General features: G+C 41.0%; 2 protein-coding genes across 2 annotated transcripts in view; one reads left to right on the top strand and one right to left on the bottom strand.

Annotated features, from left to right (window-relative positions):
• Window positions 1-11975, top strand: part of FBXL13 (F-box and leucine rich repeat protein 13) — a 276722-nt gene extending 264747 nt beyond the window's left edge. The window contains exons 19-21 of the mRNA XM_073619601.1: window positions 7513-7647; window positions 9002-9165; window positions 11106-11975. Coding sequence (XP_073475702.1) covers window positions 7513-7647; window positions 9002-9165; window positions 11106-11262 — 456 coding nt within the window. The 3' untranslated portion in view covers window positions 11263-11975. The remainder of the gene's footprint in view (window positions 1-7512; window positions 7648-9001; window positions 9166-11105) is intronic.
• A 1213-nt stretch (window positions 11976-13188) lies between these two features.
• The window catches only part of FAM185A (family with sequence similarity 185 member A), an 85058-nt gene continuing 77531 nt past the window's right edge, over window positions 13189-20715 (bottom strand). Inside the window, exons 7-8 of the mRNA XM_073619600.1 lie at window positions 16219-16353; window positions 13189-14394 (exon numbers count right to left, since the gene is read on the bottom strand). Of these exons, the coding sequence (XP_073475701.1) occupies window positions 14279-14394; window positions 16219-16353 (251 nt within the window). The 3' untranslated portion in view covers window positions 13189-14278. The remainder of the gene's footprint in view (window positions 14395-16218; window positions 16354-20715) is intronic.

The following is a 20715-nucleotide window of genomic DNA, read 5'->3' as shown; positions in this document are numbered from 1 at the left end:
TCCGACAGACTTTCGACTGACTTTTGGCGGACTTTCTAACGACCCCACCAAAGTCCGACGGATTCGTACGCGATGACGTACACCGGACTAAAATAAGGAAGTTGATAGCCAGTAGCCAAGAGCTGCCCTAGCTTTGTTTTTTGTCCGTCGGACTAGCATACAGACGAGCGGTTTCTGGGTTCAGCAGAGTAACGACGTAAAGATTTGAAGCATGTTCCAAATCTAAAGTCCGTCAGATTTGCGACTGGAAAAGTCAGCTGAAGGTCCGGTGAAGCCCACACACGATCGGATTGTTCGCCGGATTTGGTCCGTCAGCGTCTGTCAGACCAGTCCGGTCGAAAAGTCTGACCGTGTGTACGCCCCATTAGGCATTAAAGTGTATGTAAACTAAAAAACTAAAATTCTATATATTGAAGCTTACCAATCCTTAAAAGCAGTAGCTGCTTTAGTTTTCCTTTTCTTTTTTTTTAGGCTTTTTTCCTTTATTTTTACCAGGTGATTTGGTTGGTAACGCACTTTCTATCTAATGCCAGGTACACACAGGCCAAACATCGGCTGAAAACAGCCGTTAGCGTAGAAACCGGCTGACTTTTGTGTACAGCTGCCTGTCCGACAGAAGCCGTTCTCGTGAACGAGCATGCTTGAAAACCAGTAGCCTCCCGGCATCTGATCAGCCCTTGCAGCCAATGGCTATGATAACTGACTGGTGTGTCCTGAATTGGGGGGAGGGGGGGGGCGATCCCCCTATCAGAACACAACAGCACAGCAGGGGGGATTGCTGTACTAACATTGCTTGTGATAGTACAACGATCTGTCAAGTTTTTTTTTGTGCAGCCCGCTGGGTTGAAAAAAAAAAAAAAAAAAGCTTAGTGTGTACCAAGGTGTCTTCACTTCACTTAATAAGCAATGAAGGCACCTTGGATAACAGAATTGTCAACCTGAAGTGAGGCTAGTGTTAGATGCACTAGCAGGTTTAGATAGACTTTACTAACATAAATTAAGAGCTGTAAAATAACAGACTTACTGGCTGTATCACCGCATGAAAATAAAGGGGAAAAATAAAAGAAAAATGAATGCAGGCACTACATGTAAGAATTGGTAAGCTGACTTGTATTACATTTCTTCTTTTGGGTTTAGATACAGTAAACTCAGCCCAAAATGATATGCTGATAGGGTTTAGGATGCTTATAGGTTAAATCACCAATTTTATTTTCCTTACTGGAATATTCCTGATATATTTTACATAACAGCAAATGTGTTGGGGGTGGGGGGTTGTGGAGGGCTGAGCATATATCTCTAGTGGGAGATTTTGTTACTTGGTTCCTCAAGAGATATAAGAAACTAGTGCATACCTTAAAGTGGAAGGTAACATAACAACTTGATAAAAAAAATGTTCTTTAGAAGGAACATACATTCCACATTAAAAATGAGCTCCAGTGTGGGGAAAAAAAAATACTGCAGCTGCTGACCTTTAATATAAGGACACTTTCCTGTCCAGGGATTCAGGGATGTCGGCACACCAAGCCGATTCAGGCTTCACAGCCGGTTTCCTACTGCGCATGTGCGAGTCGCGCTGCACTTTCTGAATGGTCCTGCCATCTTCTGCAACTTCTTCTGTATGTGTTCCAGAAGGCAGCGGGGGAAAGGAGGAGGGGCCAGAAATAATTGGAGATTGCCGTGGCGATTCTACCCGGAAGTGGGAGTGGGTACCTGTCAAAACCAGGTACCTGCTCCCCCCCCCCCCGCCAAAAAAAGTGTCAAGAGGTTGCAAACAAGCAGGGTTTCCCATTTTGGCTGGAGCTCCGCTTTAATAATTATGCTAACAGAAAATGTGTGTGCTGTAAATTGCCCCCAGCATTGCTCCTGTTTCTTCTTTGCTGGAGGCTGCAATTTTGCTGAAGCCCAGAGCCTCTGAACAGCAGTAAATCATAAAGTGGAACTAAACCCATCGATTTAAAAAAACAGTTACATTCCCAGCATGCCGAGATTGCTAAATTTGCTTGTGTCCTCAAACTGTCAAACCATCAAATAGATAATGTCATAACTGATCACATGCGCAGCACCATGGCAGTTGCAGATCAAACAGAAGCAGCTTCCTTGGCTGTAAAGGATAGGGAGGTTTAATTCTGCTTTAAGGCTGTCGGCAGATCGACCTCTAAAAACTCAGCAGTACCTAAAAAGGTAGAGCAACTGAGCATGCGAGACAGTTTATTACTGGATTGTAAACAGTATAGACACATATTTTTAGATGTTTTACATAGCTATACCTGCAAAATGTATTTCTAAATACTACAAACAGATTTAACCGACGTCTATGGGAGCCTCTTGGGCCCCGGCATACGCCTGTCTTCATTTGGGGCTTTGGGAGGAGGAAGTTGTATATATCTCTCTGATGTACCTTGACCACATACACACGTGGTTAAGGTACATCGATGACGTGTTGGTAGTCTGGAAGGGAGATGTGGAGACACTCCATAAATTAATTTTCCTTAATAACAATGATTGTAACATCAGACTTACCTTTGTCTTTGATAGGAAACAGATTTCCTTTTTGGATCTCTAAATCAATATTGAAGATACCTCGCTGGTTACACACACATTTCGAAAAAAGACAGCGGCCAACACTGTATTGAGAGCTGATAGCCATCATCCTAAATGGTTAAATGATGGAATTCCCGTTGGCCAATTACTTTGCTTAAAGAGAATCTGCACAAAAATGGCGGACCTTAGACAAGAGAGTGATTATCTCTATAAACGTTTTCGTGAAAGAGGTTATTCACATAAACAACTTAGAAGTACCCCCTGTAGAGTTGGCGAGCTGTACAGGGAGGCAATACTGACCACAGAGTGGATTCAGAGACCGTTATAACAGATGTAATAACACAGCCAGCCCTGAAGGTGCATCTCACACACAGCACCACTTAGGATTCATACGGAGTGGAGCTCTCTCGGGAACGCTGGTCGGCTAGAGATTTGGGATGGCGGTAATGTACTGAGGCTGCTGCCTGGAACTGTCTTGATTACATGCCTTGATGCCATGTTGTGACTGAACATGCCTCTACTTGCCCCAGCTCTCCCAAAGTCTCTATTAATGCCAGTACGTTACATCATACTTATACCTCAGAAAGGGTTATACTGGACTTACTGAGCTATCCTCATACCCACACACAGTGTGGCTGTGAATGGTGGAGGGGTTATCAATCACCAGTCAGGTGTACATCCCTGTCTAGCGCCACTCGCTGAACTGGAATGTTACTCATTCATACTATTTCCTATACCATCACAGGTGAATAAGCCACCAGAAACCCTACTCAGTACTGGTGCATTACCAATCCAGGGTTTTGCTTACTTACTATTACTATCCAGTGTGTACTACCATCCAGATTGAGCTTCCAAGGGGTTGACACATGGGAGTACCCTTCTAGATATTTTTACCTGATACAGATATACGGCATTGAGCCTTTTGACAGAGCACTTGGCGTCCGAAGGACATTATTCGTTTATTGTTTGTGTTCTTGTTTTATGTCAGCAAGTAAGTCATGCATTGTTCAAGTGATTTTGTGTGGTTCCCAATTTGGGTGATCATATACCATGGGTATACTTTTTAGGTGTTCATACACTCTTTTGATACTGACTTTTTAGGTGTTCATACACTCTTTTGATACTGAATAAATACATTTTTTGGTAATTAAGCGGACCATACTGTTTGTCACGCATTTAGCTAAAGTTCCAATTTAACTCACAAATGTGCACACAAAAATGAAATATTTGTTCTGTAAACTGTATTTAATTCAAAGCACATCTTGCTTACACTGGTATTTTGCCTTGCTTTTGAAATATTCCACATTGCAGTATTACCGTAGCACTGATGCATAGATAAAATGTACAAATGTTGGCCTTTTATGTCAAGCCTCATGAAATGAAAAAGTAGTACTACACTACACTGCTCAAAAAAATTAAAGGAACACTTTTTAATCAGAGTATAGCATCAAGTCAATTAAATTCCTGGGATATTGATCTGGCCAGTTAAGTAGCAGGGAGTTGTTAATCAGTTTCAGCTGCTATGGTGTTAATTAAGTTAACAGGTGCACTAGATGGGCAACAATAAGACAACCCTATCTTTTCTGTTTTTCACTAGTTTTGCATTTAGCTAGGGTCAGTGTCACTACTGGTAACATGAGGTGATACCTGGACCCTATAGAGGTTGCACAGGCAGTCGGACTTCTCCAGGATGGCACATAAATACATGCCATTGCCAGAAGGTTTGCTGTGTCTCCCAGCACAGTGTCAAGAGCATGGAGGAAATTCCAGGAGACAGGCAGTTAACTCTAGGAGAGCTGGACAGAGCCATAGAAGGTCCTTAACCCATCAGCAGGACCGGTATATGCACCTTTGGGCAAGGAGGAACAGGATGAGCACTGCTAGATCTCTACAAAATTACCTCCAGCAGGCCACTGGTGTGAAGGTCTCTGACCAAACAATCAGTAACAGACTTCATGAGGGTGGCCTGAGGGCCCGGCATCCCCCAGTGGGCCAGGTGCTCACTGCCCGGCAGCGTGGAGCTTGATTAGCACTTGCCATTGAACACCAGAATTGGCAGGTCTGCCACTGGTACCCTGTGCTTTTCACAGATGAGAGCAGGTTCACCCTGAACACATGTGACAGACATGAAAGGATCTGGAGAAGCCATAAAGAACGTTATGCTGCCTGTAACATCGTTCTGCATGACCTGTTTGGTGGTGGGTCAGTGATGGTCTGGGGAGGCATATCCATAGAGGGACGCACAGACCTCTACAGGCTAGACAATAGCACCCTGACTGCCATTAGGTATCAGGATGAAATCCTTGGACCCATTGTCAGACCCTACGCTGGTGCAGTGGGTCCTGGGTTCCTCATGGTGCACGACAATGCCCGGCCTCATGTGGTGAGAGTATGCAGCCAGTTCCTGGAGGAAGAAGGAATTGATACCTTTGAATGGCCCCCACGCTGGCCTGACCTAAACCTAACAGAACACCTCTGAGGCATTATGTTTTGGTCCATCCGACACCGCCAGGTTGCACTTCAGTTTGTTCAGGAGCTCAGTGATGCCCTGGTCCAGATCTGGGAGGAAATACCCCTGGACACCATTTGCTGTCTCATTAGGAGCATGCCCCGACATTGTCAGGCATGCATACAAGCACGTGGGGGCCATACAAACTACTGAGTTGCTGCAATGAAATTTCAGCAAAATGGACTAGCCTGCTGCATCATTTATTCACTTTGATTTTCAAGGTGTCTTTGAATTCAGCCCTCTGTAGGTTGATAGGTTTCATTTCCATCAAACCATGTGGCATTCTTTTGTTCCTAACACATTACCCAGTCCATATCAGTATAGATATCCAGCATGATATTTTTCCCCATTTAGATCTAATGTGCTTTCAAAGTGTTCCTTAAATTTTTTTGAGAAGTGTATATACACAAATAGAGAAAGCTGTACATTTTATATAATGGAAATGTGTTGTGATACTTCCAAAGTCAGTGGTGGTAATTTCATGTCATTTCACATACCATACAACAGTGAGCATATTAGGTGCAAGGCAAGCATGGGTAAGGCCATATACATTTTTCAGCAGTTGTTTTACTACTAAATATTTTAGTGGCATCTTGATACAGGCCTAAAATAAAAAGCCCCAACTGGATTATGTTTATTTTGCTAAATCACTTAAAATGTTAGTAAAGGCAGACTGTTCCTAAAAAGTTCCCTCCTCCTACCTAGCCTGCATAAGAAAGGATCTGTGTACTGCTGTCACGTGATTCAGCAGCTCCATCTCCCATGTAAGGGATCGCTTGACAATGGCTGTGAAGCTGCTGGATCACATGACCAGGCCAGAACAGCTTAAACAAAAAAGTAAGCAGTTTTTTTTTTATACAGGGTATCTAGAATAGGTTGGAAAGGGGGGGGGGGGGGGGGGGGGGGGGTTTTAAGACTAGTTACAGTTGTCTTACCTTCCACTTTAAAGTAGGGCACATATGAACTTAAAACCTTGCAATTGCTTAACAGCTTCCACTTTTTTGCATCTCAGTGCAGCTTATCACCAGTTTCTTTCAGTCAATTCCAAATCTACATGCACTCAGTCCAGCATAAGCTGCCTATCATTGCTTATGATCAGCCTCCTGATCGTAACAACTATGGACCATGTCTGCGCATGTGTGTCAGCATAGTTATATGTAGTCTCCTTCAGGATGTCATGTACAAAGGTGACACTGCAGCAGCACAATTGGGAGGTGGCAGTTACTTAACAGGTGTCTAAATAAAAACCTTCATGGCAGGATCACCAAGTATTATTTTAATGAAAACGACATATTTAAAACCAACTTTTGACACGACATGTTAAGGTTTGTACGGGATCTTATTGATTTGGTTTGGATCTACTTATGGAAAGGCCAATATAACCAAAACACTGTGGGGTATTTAAAGTGAGCTCAGCTTCACCTTATTAACTTTGAAAAGTAAAAACATACCGTACTTTACTAGTTGAATAGTCTATATCTCTTTAGTAAATTGACCCCATTATATCATATTACAATGGAAAACTATTAGAGGGGGTTAACCAGAGACGTGCATCATTTTGTGCACCGACATAATTATGGCTGCTTATATGAATGGTCAGAAATGGTATAGCTGTTGATGGTGAACCTTGGCACCCCAGATGTTTTGGCACTACCTTTCCCATGATGCTCATGTACTCTGCAGTGTAGTTGAGCATCATGGGAAATGTAGTTCCAAAGCATCTAGGGTGCCAAGGTTCTTCATCACTGGTATAGCTCATGGCAGATTGTGGCTACACTGCTGTCCCCAGAAGCTTCATCACCGTTTTCCAGTCATCCAACAATGCAAACAGACAGCAACACAAATTATTCCTCTATTTCTTTTTTGATCACTAAGCTTTATTGTTCACTAAGCATAGCAAAACTTGTCAGACTATGCTTTCCTCCCATGCATTTTTTCCTGAGGCTTAGGCATAGAGGAGACCCTATGTCCTCTATGGCTAAGCCCCAGGTTTGAAGAATTGCTATGCTCAGGGAACAATAGAACTTTTTGATTCAAACAGTAATATGGGATTCAACTGTGTTGCTGTAAGTTTGCATTGTTGTGATGTCTGCTTAGTTTGAAAAGTGGCACATTCTTTAGGAAAAAAATAGGTATGGCAGCTCTTATACCAAGCCTGTTCACATTTGAGTTTTAAGTTCCACATTAAAACCAAAACTAGAATGTTCCATGCAGGTCATAACCCCATCAATCAAGAGCATAGTCAAATTCTTTTAAACTCCTGGTTTTGTGTCAGTCAGCAAAACTTGTTACTGTCAGAAAAGCTGGACAATTGTCAAAATTTCTCAGCAATATGAAACATATTACAAGTAATCCCCAGACACTTTCAAATGTTTCCTTATTCTTAGCCACAGGGCCTAAAAGTTTTTGGCCAGATCATATACACAAAAGCATATTTTTTAACGGTTTGTTTTCTGTAACAGAAATTTTGCCATCAGTCCAAGGACCTGGAACTGCTGGATATTTCACACTGCTTGCAAGTAACCAACAACACAGTAAAAACAGTGGCATTCTGTTGTAAAATGCTTACATCTATCAATGTGGCTGGATGTCCTAAGGTACGTGTGCATAACACATTCATATTTACCAAGGGAATCAGAAGTAATGTCAAGTTTGACATGTGAAGTATATGTGACTACTAAAAAGAATTTACAAAAAAAAAAAGTATATGTGACTACACGGCTTAACTATTGTTTGTGGTTCATTTTTATTCAGAGCTTTTGCTATAAATTTCCTGCACTGGCCTAATAATAGGGACCCAGGAACAGAAAAGAAAACAAACACTATAACATTACACAGTATGTAGACCAACCTTTTCAGCTCAGAAGAACCCCTAAAAATGTTCAGGTTTCAAGGGAACCTTTACTAACATTAAATCACTGCCAAAAATGCCCCCCCCCCCCCCCCCACATTAGTGGCGAGTAGGAAGAATGCCACCCTTACAGGTGGCTAAAAAGATCATTGGTGTCATGCCGCCGGCTCTGTCAAGTGTTATTGAACCTAAAATTATCCAGACACCATCAGGTGGCAGGTCAGTCCGTCACAACTCAGGGAACCGCTAGCAACCTCTGGAGGAACCCCAAGATTCCAAGTAACCCTGATTGAGAATGGTTGGTGTAGACCAGGGATCTCCAAACTACGGCCCTCCAGCTGTTGAGGAACTACACGTCCCATGAGGCATTGTAAAACTCTGACATTCAGACATGACTAGGCATGATGGGAATTGTAGTTCCTGAACAACTGGAGGGCCATAGTTTGAAGACCCCTGGGCGGTAGACCATAGTCATTTTAAAGTCACACCATTAACTGAATGTTAAAGTGGTGTTCCGGCCGAAATTATACTTTTTAAATAAAAATACCCCTATAATACACAAGCTTAATGTATTCTAGTAAAGTTAGTCTGTAAACTAAGGTCTGTTTTGTTAGTTTATAGCAGTAGTTTGTTATTTTATAAACTTACAGCAGGCCGTGATCATCCTAATTGTGGGCATCTGAAGCCAGACTGTATTTCTTCCTGGATCTCATCCTTGCAGATCTCGCACATGCTCAGTGCAGCACAAGCAGTGTAATAGGTTTCAGGTCAGGTTTCCATAGCAACGGCAGTGTCAGAGGAAGTTGCCGCCCCTTCCCAGAAGTCATTGCAAACAGGAAATGATGCGATGGGCCACGGCCAGGGAGGAAGTGAAAAATGAATACAGCAGATATACAGTAGGTGCTGAGAAAAAAAAATTAAAAATATCCAATTCGTTTACAGTGCACAGTTTAGTGAGGGATGCTGAAGAGTTGTAAAAGTGGGTGAAACTCCACTTTAACTGATTCTGCTGAATACATTCTTTTGAGCTCAGGAGTCAGGAAGTGTTCTACACTGATCTGTAAACTATGGCACTGATTAATAAACCTTCTTTTATGCAGATAACAGATATTAGCATCCAGTATCTTTCTGGTGGTTGCCGCTACCTTCATATTGTGGATATATCTGGCTGCATCCATCTTAGTGACAAGGTCCTGAAATATTTCCAGAAATGCTGCCGACAACTTCGTACTCTAAGAATGCTTTACTGCAGGAGTATATCAAAGTAAGGTCTTCAGTCAGCTATAACAAAATATGTGTATATGGAAATGTTTTTTTTTTTTTTTACAAATATGCATGTTTTTCAGAAAATATTTGTGAAAATATACAAATACATATGTAAATTAATCAAGAACGCTGATTGGGCTTTGTGTCAGTTTATTCATTAAAGTAGTAGTAAACTCAGAATTGTTCAAATCCGCTGACAGGCAGGCTTTTCTGTCATAAATGTCCCCTCTGCCTGTCAGCAGGTAATGTGATCTGAGCCGCACATGCAAAGCTCAGACCACATTTACAGGCCGCTCTGCGTGCCACAGCGATGGGACTCCTGGGCGCATGTGCGGGAGCTATATCACACCATCCCAGCCAATCAAGCACCAGAAGATACGAAACCCAGAACGAAGATCGGGTGAAGATGGAAGCGCCGGGGACCAGGGAGAGCCCTGACTGCGCATTGCTAGAGGGCTCTGTTTGTGGGTAAAGTTTGTCATAATGTACTAGTATTCGGTGCATACTTGTAAATTATGGCTTAAACCTGCAGGGGGGCACATTATTTTATATTGTCAAAGAGACTTTACTACCGCTTTAAGGCTGTACCAACAGTAAAGCTAAAGTATAGATTTTAGCTTGCTTTTGTTGCCAAAAGTTGATGGCTGATTAGCTGCTGTGAATTACTGGATGGTTTCCCTCTTCTTACAAAATTAGCATGCTATTCCGGAACACTTCTATCACAGTGGAAAGTTTACGCTTCAGATATCATTCATAGTACAACCAAAGTGAAGGAAATTTTGATGGAGATTTAATAAAACTGGAGCTTGCAAAATCTAGTGCAGCGCTGCATAGAAACCAATCAGCTTCCAGGTTTTATTGTCAAAGCTTAATTGAACAAGCTGAAGTTAGAAGCTGATTGGTTACCATGCACAGCCACACCAGATTCTAAATGCTCCAGTTTTAGTAAACCTTCCCCTTTTTGTCAATCAAACCTCTGCACAATGGTTAGGCTATGCCTACATGGGGGACTGTCAGGATACTAAAATCCAGTGTTATCATTTGCGTTCTTACATCACAACAATTTTCTTGAGAGCTGCTACACAAAAAACGAGCAGATTTCTGACAAAATAATCTCTCCTACAATCACAGAATGCTGCAATGTAATCAAAAACTATTACAGATCAATCTCTTCTCCTCTACATGCAGTTGCATGGGAGTAGAACATTAATCGCCCAATAGATTCATGAAAGCCTTGCAGTGATTTCTATGCGGATTTCAAAATGTGCAACAAAATCAGGTAGTTTACTTTTACATTATGTCACAATGACTGCAGCAAATTTAAAGACAAAATGCTACCATATTGTTATTAAGGAATAAGGCGCTACAAAGACTTGTTTACTATGGAGTAAATAAAAGTGACAGCAGGAATCTACACTGGCCAGTGTAGTGAATGAGAGAAGCCCTGTAATATGCTGCAACACAATATAGTAAAGAATTGCGGTTTGATTAATTACACACATGTGAAGCACTGACTTGGTGCACAAAAAAAAAAAAATCCATAAATCCATGCTCCTATGCAGCGTTTGCAGCAGTAGAAATCATCCAGCAGTCCTCTGGTTAGCCGTGGGGCTGAGTGTGGACCCAGAACTCTGTCCTGCTCATCTAGAGATTGCAATAGACCCACCAGAAGGAAAAAGCTGACTCCTGCTGAGTAAGCTCTAACAGCTTGACAAGAGGACCTCACCAAAACGTGTTGCCATGGTTACCTTGTAAACCAGGAATGTTGCCTGGGAGCCACAAGGATGACCTTGCACCTCTCCTTTCGGTGAGCTTGCTGCGACCACTCAGCAGGTGTGCAGGACAGCGTTAACTAGCTATTTTGTTGCTGAGTTCATAAGAGCACCAGCTTGTATTTGTGAGAATAAACAGAATGACATATGTAATATTGTTTTACAGGTCTGCTGTTCTGAAGGTTGAATCAAAGTATCAAAGTTTGGAGTATAGTACAGATGATACTCCACCATGGTTTGGCTATGATCGTTATGGTAACCTGTTCAATGGCATGTCACCTCTGGAGGAAAGCGATACGACTGATGAACCAATGGATGTATAGATCATTTACAGTGGAGTCATGGCATTTTATATATAAACAGAACATGAAGGAATATTTATATCAGTTGAATGGATACCTTTTTTGTAATAATGTTGTTTCCGAGTGCCACTGTCCTATTGTTGGGAGTACACCTGATATTCTGTATACTCATTTTGGTGTCCTTGGAGAAGCATTAAAGCACTTTTTAGTGGCAAATCATTTAGAAAAACACATGAAATCATTATTTATGAAATCTGGAAGCCAAAGAATTAAAAGACAATTACAGTTGATATAAAACGTATATAGTTGTAAACTCTGAAAATGATTATAAAGAATGCATAAGCAAAGTCTTCACGCCCCTCTAAAAATGCCAGTTTTTAGATGGTAAAAAAAAAAAAAAATAAGATCAAGATAAATCACTTCTGAATTTTGAAAAGAGATGAAAGAAATCCTTCTACATGGGTTGTGCCAGTTTATCTGCAGTTTTCTCTTCTCTACATCCGTTCAAATAGCAGAATTTATAAAGCTTATCTGGGCGGTCAGGAAAAAGGGGTGGAGAAATTAACTTACACTTTGCAGAGTTCAGTGAGAAGAGCCCTTAGAGCTGATTGGAGGGAAGCGACATAATTGGGCTAACTTTGCTGTTGTCTTATTTTTTAATTAAAAAAAAGTGTATTTTTTACAAAAAAAGTGCGCTTGTAAGACCACTGCGCAAATATGGTGTGACAGAAAGTATTGCATATTGCATTTTATTCTCTAGGGTGTTAGAAAAAAAAATTATAATGTTTGGGGGTTCTAGGTAATCTTCTAGCAAAAAAAAAAACTGTTTTTAACTTGTAAACAACACATCTAAAAAAAGAGGCCCGGTCCTTAAGTGGTTAACACAGGGACAGAGCTGAGGCTGTCAACCACAAGCTGTGTGCTGGAGCTCCCTCCCCTGTCACCTTGTTTCTTTTGATGTCAGGAGAACATGTCAGAAGTGATTAAAGCTGATATCAGAGGAATGAAGCAGCAGGTAGAAATGAGACTTAGTGCTCTTAATTGAGACATGTACACATTATAGAGGGATATACTTTGTTCAGATTTCACAAAAGTATCATGCGATCCGGTGTGGCAAACGCTCTGCGTTTGTGACCTGTATTTGGGGTGTCATTGACTTTGTACTGACACCTGCTGCAGATAGCAAATGGAGTGCATTTTGAATGCGGTGTCAATCGCACAGGAACGCACAGCACATTCCTGGTATGCATGGTGTGAGCCAGCCCTTAATAAATTCACCAATGATGCATGTCCACTAGTGTATAAATGTTCCCACCTCTCACTAGGGAGGGTCCTGTATCTGGCAGGATGGATAAAGTTTTATGAAGCCAAGCAAGTTAAAGCGGAGTTCCACCCTAAAGTGGAACTTCCGCTCATCGGATTCCTCCCCCCCTCCGGGGGGCCACAATTGGCACCTTTCGGGGGAAAGAAAGCCGCAGATAGCCGACCCCCCCCCCCCGTTGTGATCTGGGAAACACACAGTTCCCAGAACACAATGGGGACTAGTGAAGCCGCGCAACGCGACTCGCGCATGTGCAGTAAGGAACCGGGCAGTGAAGCCGCAACGCTTCACTTCCTGATTGCCTGACCAAGGATGGCGGCGGGGGCAGCCGAGAGACGAGCGATCGATCGGCTTCGGCTGCCGACATCGCTGGACCCTGGGACAGGTAAGTGTCCATTTATTAAAATTCAGCAGCTGCAGTATTCATAGCTGCTGGCTTTTAATAATTTTTTTACAAGGTGGAACTCCTCTTTAACAGCCTATTTTTCTTCATTACCAGGATCAAGTCGCCTTTTTATAACCCCGCAGGACCAGCTCTTCAGACTATTCCTTTTCAATATGTGTATACATTCTTTAAATCTTTAATTTTATATCCACAACTGAAATAGAAAAATGAGGCACAGAAGAAAACTAATTCCATTTTTATTGTAAAGTGGATTGTCTAATACAATGCTTATTTGTTACATGGGCATAAGCTGAAACAAACTTGGTTACAGAAAGCTTAACCGTTATTCTGATAGACAGTATGCATATTCTAATAAAAGGACAGTGTAAAATAATTAGAAAAATGCTTATAAAAAAACAAATACAAGTATCCCACAGAGACTTGTAATGTCAGCATTAGAAATGCTAACCATGTATTAGCTAGCCCAGTGCTGTCCACCTAAGTATGCGAGGGCCAATAGTCTGTACTTATGGCCAGCAACCATCTTAGTAACAGAATTCATCAGACAAAATATTGGGCCTATTCCAAAATCCTGGCTGGTATAAGGCTCTCAAGAAAGGATGTTGTACAGACTTCTCTTCACAACAAAGAGTTAGTGTTGCTGACAATACAAAGTTTAAGTGGTATTAAACACTAGACAAGGCACAGGTGTAAACCATTTTCACAATCTGTGACCTAGAACTGTGAATAGACACTACATTTAAAACCACAGAATTGTTGATCTATTCAGCTTGGATGTATGCCAATGGTTTTTTTCTGGAAGATGCTGGTCTCCAGGCTTACCATAGAATGAAGGCTTTCCTAGGATAAGGCTTATCAAAAGAAGTCACCCCCTGAGCTCTACAAGGAAGACAAGATGTGTCCATATAGCTGTTGCAAGGCACAGTGTATCAGACAATGTCTTCTTAAAGTTTCATTATGATTTTGGGATAACGTCCCAGGATTTCACATAACAGTGCCTTTAAACACACTCCAGTTTAATCTAAAATCACAGACATGTATTCACAGGCAAGTAAATATGATAATTCCTCATCCATACAAAAACATACTATAACCGGCACACATGTGTTCTCCTGCATTTGCCATTTTTCTGTTATAGTAACAGTCATACAACTTAAATTACAATACCCACCTCTACTACTGTAAATACAAATGGAGAGGAAACCCCACAATTTAAAAATGCTTGTTCATAATTTTACATTTGACTTAGTTTCTATGTAAGCCAACTGATCCAGTAACACTCAGGTAAGATCCAGTGTTTTCTAGGAATCTCAGGTTGTATGAAGTTTTAGTGATTGCAGCCAGTCCTGGAGCTTCAAGTACACAGTGCCTTTCCTGGCCTCTGCTTGAATCCATCTCTGCGTCTCGTTCATCAAATTCATCGTTGCTGAAAATAAAGCACAGTGATAGGCTGGATTAGCTGAATATAATGAATGTTCTGTGGGAAGGGAGGCCTGCCGGAGGTGCAACTTGCAAAAAGTACCAAGTTGAAAGTGTTGGTATGAACTGAATACGCTCTAAGACATCATTTACATGGACATACCAATCCATATGGCCACGTGCAGGGCCCATGAAGGCAGACTATTGAAATCAATGTCAGGTTCCAGCTGCAGGAACATCCTTGCAATCCTGGAGTGCACATTCATGTGGGTCTGATGCACGGATCAGGACGCAGTCTGTATCCTAATCCATGCATTTGAACACCTGCACACATCAGAAGGCTCAAGACAGCCCTTCACATGGGCGTACTACGGATTCACATGGGCGTACTACGGATTCACATGGGCGTACTACAGACCTACGGATTCACATGGGCATACTACGGATTCACATGGGTGTACTACGGATTCACAATCCCACGTGAGTGAGGCCTAAATGTAAACAGTGAATAACCTGAGACATTTTTTTATTTAAGATGCTTAATATGGGGCTGTCAAAGAAAAAAGTCTGTAATGGTAGTTCCTACATTTGTATCCTCACAGATCTAAAGGTTTGGTACCCACATTAGTCATACAGATAGACTGGTAGACATAGAAGCAGTCATGTTTACACCTATAACACTGGATGATTTACACAAGTGTAGGGACCATGTACATGGGCTTGAGACTCAAAATCAACTAAGAGGTTTTCAATTTTCAGGTGCTCCCAAGTTACTTCAACATGTATGTAAACCCCAACAATGTACTGATTTTATAAGCTGCCTTTCTGTCTGTTAAATATCCCATTGAGAGCATTAAGTTACAAGTGTTTAAGTGCAAAAATACCTGTTAACCAGACAGAAATCCAGAGCAATCCTGTGTAGTCTGCAATGTTATCTTAAACAACATTATTAGTCCTGCCCAGATTCACGACTGTGGCCTATAGCATTAACTCCCCCCCCCCATGCCATGGAGATGAAGAAAGGGGGGGTGTTTTGCAGTTCTAGCACACTTCTTGCCCTTGGCAACAATATTTATCTATAGATACATAGAACAGTAGGTGAATTTTGCCACCCAACCATGTGAAACCAGCCACTACATCTAAATTCTGGTAATCTGCAATATATTAAATGTATCTTTTGGGTTTAGAAACACTTGAAGCTGCTTCTGCGTTACCTTTGTATTCACATTGACTTGTATGGGGAACTGACCAGATAAGACAGACACACACTTGAAAATTGTCTTTATACGGGAACTAAACTCTGTCAGTCAACATTGCCTATTTGTAATCCTTATGCTGCCAGCATAGTAAATAGATAGGAAGTTGGGTTATATTTACTTGTTTTAAACTTTTTTTTCACAATTCTTTATTTGCTTCCTGGTTGTCATACATCCCAGTAGTCTTCATGGGCATTTTTCTTCCTTTAATCAGGAGGAGGGATTTTTTTTCAGGTAAGCACACCCTCCAGCCTGCATACCTGAGCTAAGGGCAGATAAATTCCATTAATCATCTGCATTTACTCCAGATGGCCATGCTTGCAAATGATAGGGGTGGCGTTTTTCAAAGTGATTTCTCAGCAATAATTCATGGACACATGGATGGGTGGGTAGGTTTGCTTTGAATATTAAAAATTAATTTAAACAGCATTTTCAGTTTGCGGTGCTCAGACAGTGTTAAACTCTGCTTTAAGGACTAAGCCCATATTCCAAAATGATGCAGCAAAAGCACAATACAACTAGAGGAGCGACAGTAATTTATGCGATCACAGCTTAAACATGTTTAACATATATACCTTTTAAAATGGTTAGGCCCTCTGTTGAAGTGTTCACGATTTCCTGTAATTTAACCTCAGGGCTAACATTCACTGTAGCTCCTACTAGCTGTAGGTACGCCTCAAGGTCTGCAGGTATTTTCAACATAATACTTCCTACAAATGGCAATGGAAGTCAAAATTAAACAACATCATATACTAGACAAAATTATAGATACAGACAGATCAAATCAGAGAACTGGCCTTGTTATGAAGTAAAGTGTTATCCTTTTGGACTGCCAGCAACACACCAATCAAGCCTCCCTCATCCAGGGTTCCTCCACAGGTGAATATCCCTGATGAAGACATGTGATAAGCCCCGTGTCAAATACGCGTATAGCTTCCAACTGTCCCTGATTTTGAGGGACTGTCCCTGATTTGGAACAATGTCCCTCTGACCCTCTTTCCTCCTCATTTGTCCCTCATTTTGGTCTGATCTATACAGTTGTATATAAAATGCACTTTTTAGCTTTCAAAAAGTGTTTCCCAGTGCTGAACCTTTCATCCAATTTCTAAATTGCCGCATTTGCAAATATTAAAAGCCATAAAAGAATAGTAGTGGTAAATAAAAGCACTTGTGGGTTTAACTAATCAATTTTTTTGTATAATTCTCCTTTAAGGGGGTGTGGAAGGGTGTGTCCTACGCCTACATACTTTTGCTAATAGGTGTCCCTCGTTCCCATCTCAAAAAGTTGGGAGGTATGTACGCGTAGTGGAAGGGATAGGACGTTGGAGGAGTCAGCTGAGATGCTGATCTCTGAACACGGCTGCTAGAGACACAGAACCTTTGCCTCCTGGATTGGGGGATTCATTTTTGTTCACACTATATATAGAGTGGTGCGCTGGTAGCACCTACAGCATGCGAGTACATTGACATATTTTATACAATAAATTTGGAGTTAAAACATCACACTATCTAGCCTATTTTTTATATATATGATCCGGGGACAACTATATAGAAGCGTCTGAGGATACACAGAGCCCATTAACCTTGAGCTCAATGATGCTTTTCTGACCAAACTTAACTGTGCGGTTGCATCCCCTGAGATAAGCGCAATCACACTGGGGGGGGGGGGGCGTGTGAAAAGTCTTTGATTCTGAAGCACTATCACAAGTCACTAAGGAATTTTCTTTTGAAGCACTAGATAGATAGATATACAATATAATATAATATAATATAATATAATATATATATATATATATATATATATATATATATATATATATATATATGTAGATCTATCGTTTAAAGTGGAGTTCCGGCCACATAATGCATTATTATGGGATGCCAGAAAAAAAAAATTAACAACCAAAATAAAGTTTATATTTGTTTGCTATTGGATCTGAATTTTATATATTTTTTATACTTATAATTAAGAAAATCCTCTTCTGGCCGTTGCCATGATGATTGTGGACATCTGAAGCCCAATCGCAACCTCTTCTCAGATTTGAATCCTGCACCTCTCGTTCTCGTGCATGCGCGAAGCTCCGCCGGCCGTAGCGCCGATTGTTTAGAAAGGTGCCATAACAACAGGCAACGACAGAGGAAGGTCCTGCTCCGTTGTTATGGCATAGATGTGATCCGCCTTAAATCGCGTCATTTCCTGTCGGGAAATAACGCGATTTTTGCTCACAGTAACTGACTCCTGGAAAATGATGACTCACATTTCCCAGGAACACAAGCGAGGGAGGAAGTGATTCGGAGCTCAGCTGACCCGGAAGTGGCAGATTAGGAGCCACTACATAGCAACAGGGCATTTCTGGTGAGTTAAAAAAAAAAAAAAAAAAAAACCCAAAATATTTGTTAATACTATGAAAGGATTGTCACATTGATTTATTGCACTGGAATATTTATAGCACATGTATAGCACCAGCCATCCTTTAATTTTCTTTGGACGTACTATATACAGATTGATCGGTTAGGGATTGGATTTTTTTATGTGTAAAATTTGTTCACATTGATATATTGCACTGGAATATTTATAGCACATATTTAAATATTCTATATGAAGCAGATTCATTTACGTAGTGGGACACCACATTTATTTATTTTTGCACTTTATGGATTGATAGCATATTTGAATATTTAGTTTGCAGTATTATGTAGAGATATTTACACAGCGCGGCACAATATTTATATAGAATTGCTTGATTTAAACACAACATATGGGAGTGTGACTGGTGTCAGCAGCAGAAAGGCATTACATGTCCTTCCATCAACAGGATGCTTCTTTCAAGGCTTTCAGCCTAACATATTATGGATAGCTCACAAGATTTTATTTTATAATGTTAAGCATTCCTTCACAGGTTGCCACGCAATCTCTGAGCAATGAGCAACATTTGCCTCATGGGTATCCCCTATGAACAATGATCTTTTTGGCTATCTGTAAGGAGGGGTATGTTCCCAACCACCACACATGTAAGGAGCATTCTGCTATGTGACCATCACACTAATTTAACTTTGGACATACCGGTAGTAGCTATTAGTAAGGATTCCCTGAGCCTGGAAAGTTATTTTAAAGTGTTACTAAACCCAGTAATATGAATGTAAGAATGTAGTTCATCAACCCCCCCCCCCCCTGCAGTGCCCACAGCTTAGAAATCTTCTTTTTACATTAAAATACTGCCACTATATACCTTTTTGGTTGATCTGTATACCACAGTCACATGATAAACTGCAGGGTCTGCCTGAGTGCTGAGTGTTCAGGTAGGAGGATATTTCCACTACAGCCTGTGTCCTCGTGCTGGTATTAGAGGTGGATCAGCCATCAATCAAGATGTGACATCCCAGCCACTGAGTTCTTTTTTAGTTACTGGGCATGCAGGAGGAGGAGGAGGAGGAGGGACGGACTGGGCTGTCATTTATGATCTGTATACAAGCCCACATGTGTGATGTCAATATCAGGAGACCTGAAAAGCTCTCAGCTCAACAGGAAAATATTCCCTCCAGCAATAGAGACCAAACTGAGCATGTGCAGGGGGACCACTCTAACTGTGTTCTTACTGTTTTCTTATCTGGCCTTGCCTGGAGAGACCCTGCAGGAGAGGGAGGATCTGTGCATAGAGGATCAAAGAGCCTTTTTACACAATACAGAGGATTAACCCCTTAAGTTCCACAGTGCATATAACGAGCATTCCATTTTGCATATACAGACAGATTTTACTGTTGTGGGTTTAGGAACAATTTAAGGGTTCATCTGTGTTAAAAGGTTGGTGCATCAATCTAAAAAATTCAGCCAGTAAACCATGTGTACTTTTTTTCTGCTTTATACTGTATATTGCCATCATCAGAAGATATGTGGTTTCCCACAAGAATTATTGTAGTCTTCTAGATTCTGAAAGGCTTAAGCAAGCTTGTAGGTAAACCTACAACAATCCAAACAGAATTGTCTAGGATACCTGCATCAAGAGTCTACATTAAAACAGAACTTTTCTTCTTTTCTTCTTCACACTGGCACCCCTGCAGGGATTATGTTTAGATTGGAAAAAATTCACTTCTCAGGATTTACAGAGGGTTAAAGTACTTAAATGAACTATGGGACGAAGATAGCGAAGAGAATTTTTCTCCTATTCAGGAGGAATTGACCGAACCACCTGCTCCCATGGATAATTAAAAAAAAATCTACAATGTTGTCTACCAAAGTTAGCTTGAGTGTATTTGTAAAGGCATTATATATTACCTCAAATAATTTAAATCTTGAAAAATATCAAACCATTACTATAACCAATTCCAAAATAGTTGGGACACAGGGTAAAATCTACATAAAAAACAGAATGCAATGATTTGCAAATCTCATAAACCCATAATTTATTCACAATAGAAAGCATATCAAATAAGATAATTTTAAAGTTAATGGGAGCAAAACTTCTCAAAAGACTTGTGACAAGGCCATTTTTACCATGGTGTAGCATCCCCTCTTCTTTCAACACTCTGTAAACATTTGGGAACGGAGGGGACCAGTAGCTGGAGTTTTGGGAGAGGAATGTTATCCCATCCTTGCCTGATATACGAGTCTAACTGCTCAACAGTCCTGGGTCTTCTTGTATTTCCGAAATATTTTCAATTGGTGAAAGTTCTGGACTGCAGGTAGGTCAGTTAAGCACCCAGACTCTTCTACTACAAAGTCTTGCTGCTGTCATAGATGCAGTATGCGATTTAACATGGTCCCGCTGAGATATGCAAGGCCTTCCCTGACAAAAACGTCTGGATGGGAACATATGCTGCTCTAAAATCAGGATAGATCTTTTAGCATTGATGGTGCCTTTCCATATACAATAATGCACCCCCAATACCATCAGAGATGCAGGCTCTTGAACTGAGTGCTGAGGAGAAGCTGGAATGCTTCTCTTCTCTTTAGTTGGAAGAGGCAGTGCCCATGGTTACAAAAATAATTTTGATCCGTCAGACCAAAGGATCTGTTTTTCACTTTGCAACAGACCATTTTAAATTAGCTTTGGGCCAGAGAAGATGGCGGCATT

This window comes from Aquarana catesbeiana, linkage group LG03 (genome assembly GCF_042186555.1).
Source record: "Aquarana catesbeiana isolate 2022-GZ linkage group LG03, ASM4218655v1, whole genome shotgun sequence".
In the NCBI taxonomy this organism is placed as follows: domain Eukaryota; kingdom Metazoa; phylum Chordata; class Amphibia; order Anura; family Ranidae; genus Aquarana; species Aquarana catesbeiana.
This window is presented reverse-complemented; position numbering and strand designations above follow the sequence as displayed.